Below are 1519 nucleotides of genomic sequence, written 5' to 3'. Positions count from 1 at the left end.
AATGATGGGACGAAAAATATGTAGAGCTGCTGTACAGTGGGGTAATTGCACTTTTTTTTTGGGTTAAATTTTTTAATCGTTCCTTTGATCTCTTTTGAAGATGATGAGAATATCCGATGTACATTCGATTTTTATAATCTGCTGGTTCAGACATACCGTGTGCAAGTGTTTATGGTTTATTAATGGTGGTATGAAGGATACAGAATTTTGTGGCACAGGGGTGTAATTGAACCAGATATTGGGCCAATAAAATTTCAACGTAGCCATGTAGTATTTTGAGGATCATGTTTTAGCAAAATTGTTAAGGACGTTTATGGTCTCAAAATAGTGATCTGAATATTATAGTAGGCATATGATAATTTCCGTCAGTAGTCAGATATTTGGAAAATTCTTTTTAAAAACCCCAAAAAATAAGTTTCGGCCAGCCTGCAACTCAAAATTTCCAGTTATGCGTGAAATCGTTACTCTTCATCTTGGACAATGTGGCAACAAAATCGCCCAGACATTCTGGGAAACTATCTGCGAGGAGCACTGCCTAAACGAGCACGGCCAGTTTATAGGGAAACACTTTCTGCCACTTCAACGGATCAACGTGTACTTTGAGGAAGCTCCCTGCTGCAATTTAGTACCAAGGGCAATCTTCGCCGATCTGGAGTCGGGTGCGATGGTCGGTTTGAAATGTAGCCGCTTCGGGCAGCTCTTTTCCCCGGAAAGTATGGTCAACGGGATGCTAGGAGCTGGGAACAATTGGGCCCGAGGCTACCATACGGAAGGCGCCGAAATGTTGGACAGGATCATGAATGTGGCCCGAAAAATGGTGGAAGGTTGTGATTGTTCCCAGGGGTTCCAAATGGTGCATTCGATTGGCGGTGGAACCGGATCCGGATTGGGAACATTGATGATGGAGAATCTGAAGGATGAATATGGATGAGTATAATTTTTAATTTCTTTATTTCTATAATTTTACGGTAAGATACTTTAATAACACTATATATGATATATTACTATATATTGGGTATTGGGGAGGGGTAGCCTAAGGGAGTTAATTGAACTGTTGACTGGATGAAAGTGTGTGGGGTCGCCAGCCTTTTATCATGAGAAAACAGCCTTAGTGTTGTCTTCCAAAGGTCTTCAAAGATATTAATTAGCCCTGCTACAACAAACCATCAGGTAGATCATACCATCCCGGTATGATTCTGCAGCCATAGGTAATCCTTGCGCTGATGGTGGCTAAATAATAATCATCATCATCATCATCAAAATAGTGATCTGAATATCATGGAATTCTACCGCACAGAAGAGTTATTAAATCAGATTATTAGGCGAAACTGTGAATACATTTCAACTCATAAAATTCAGTTCCTCAATTATTCAACCGATTGTTTGAGCTTTCATTGGAAGAAAATAGTTGTACCAGATTAAAGCGTTGGCGCAATTCTTCTGAAACTTTCCACGTTTTAGCGAGAGGTATATAGGGTAGGTGTACCAGTTATGGACATAGTGAGTCCCTATTTCGCCA

General features: G+C 40.3%; 1 protein-coding gene across 1 annotated transcript; it reads left to right on the top strand.

Annotated features, from left to right (window-relative positions):
* Positions 1 to 448: 448 nt before the first annotated feature.
* On the top strand, positions 449 to 931 carry LOC110675252 (tubulin beta-2 chain-like). The gene has a single exon (XM_021839699.1). The coding sequence runs from the start codon at positions 449 to 451 to the stop codon at positions 929 to 931; it is 483 nt and encodes a 160-aa protein (XP_021695391.1).
* Positions 932 to 1519: the final 588 nt, after the last annotated feature.

Source organism: Aedes aegypti, chromosome 2 (assembly GCF_002204515.2).
Source record: "Aedes aegypti strain LVP_AGWG chromosome 2, AaegL5.0 Primary Assembly, whole genome shotgun sequence".
Lineage (NCBI taxonomy): Eukaryota > Metazoa > Arthropoda > Insecta > Diptera > Culicidae > Aedes > Aedes aegypti.
This window is presented reverse-complemented; position numbering and strand designations above follow the sequence as displayed.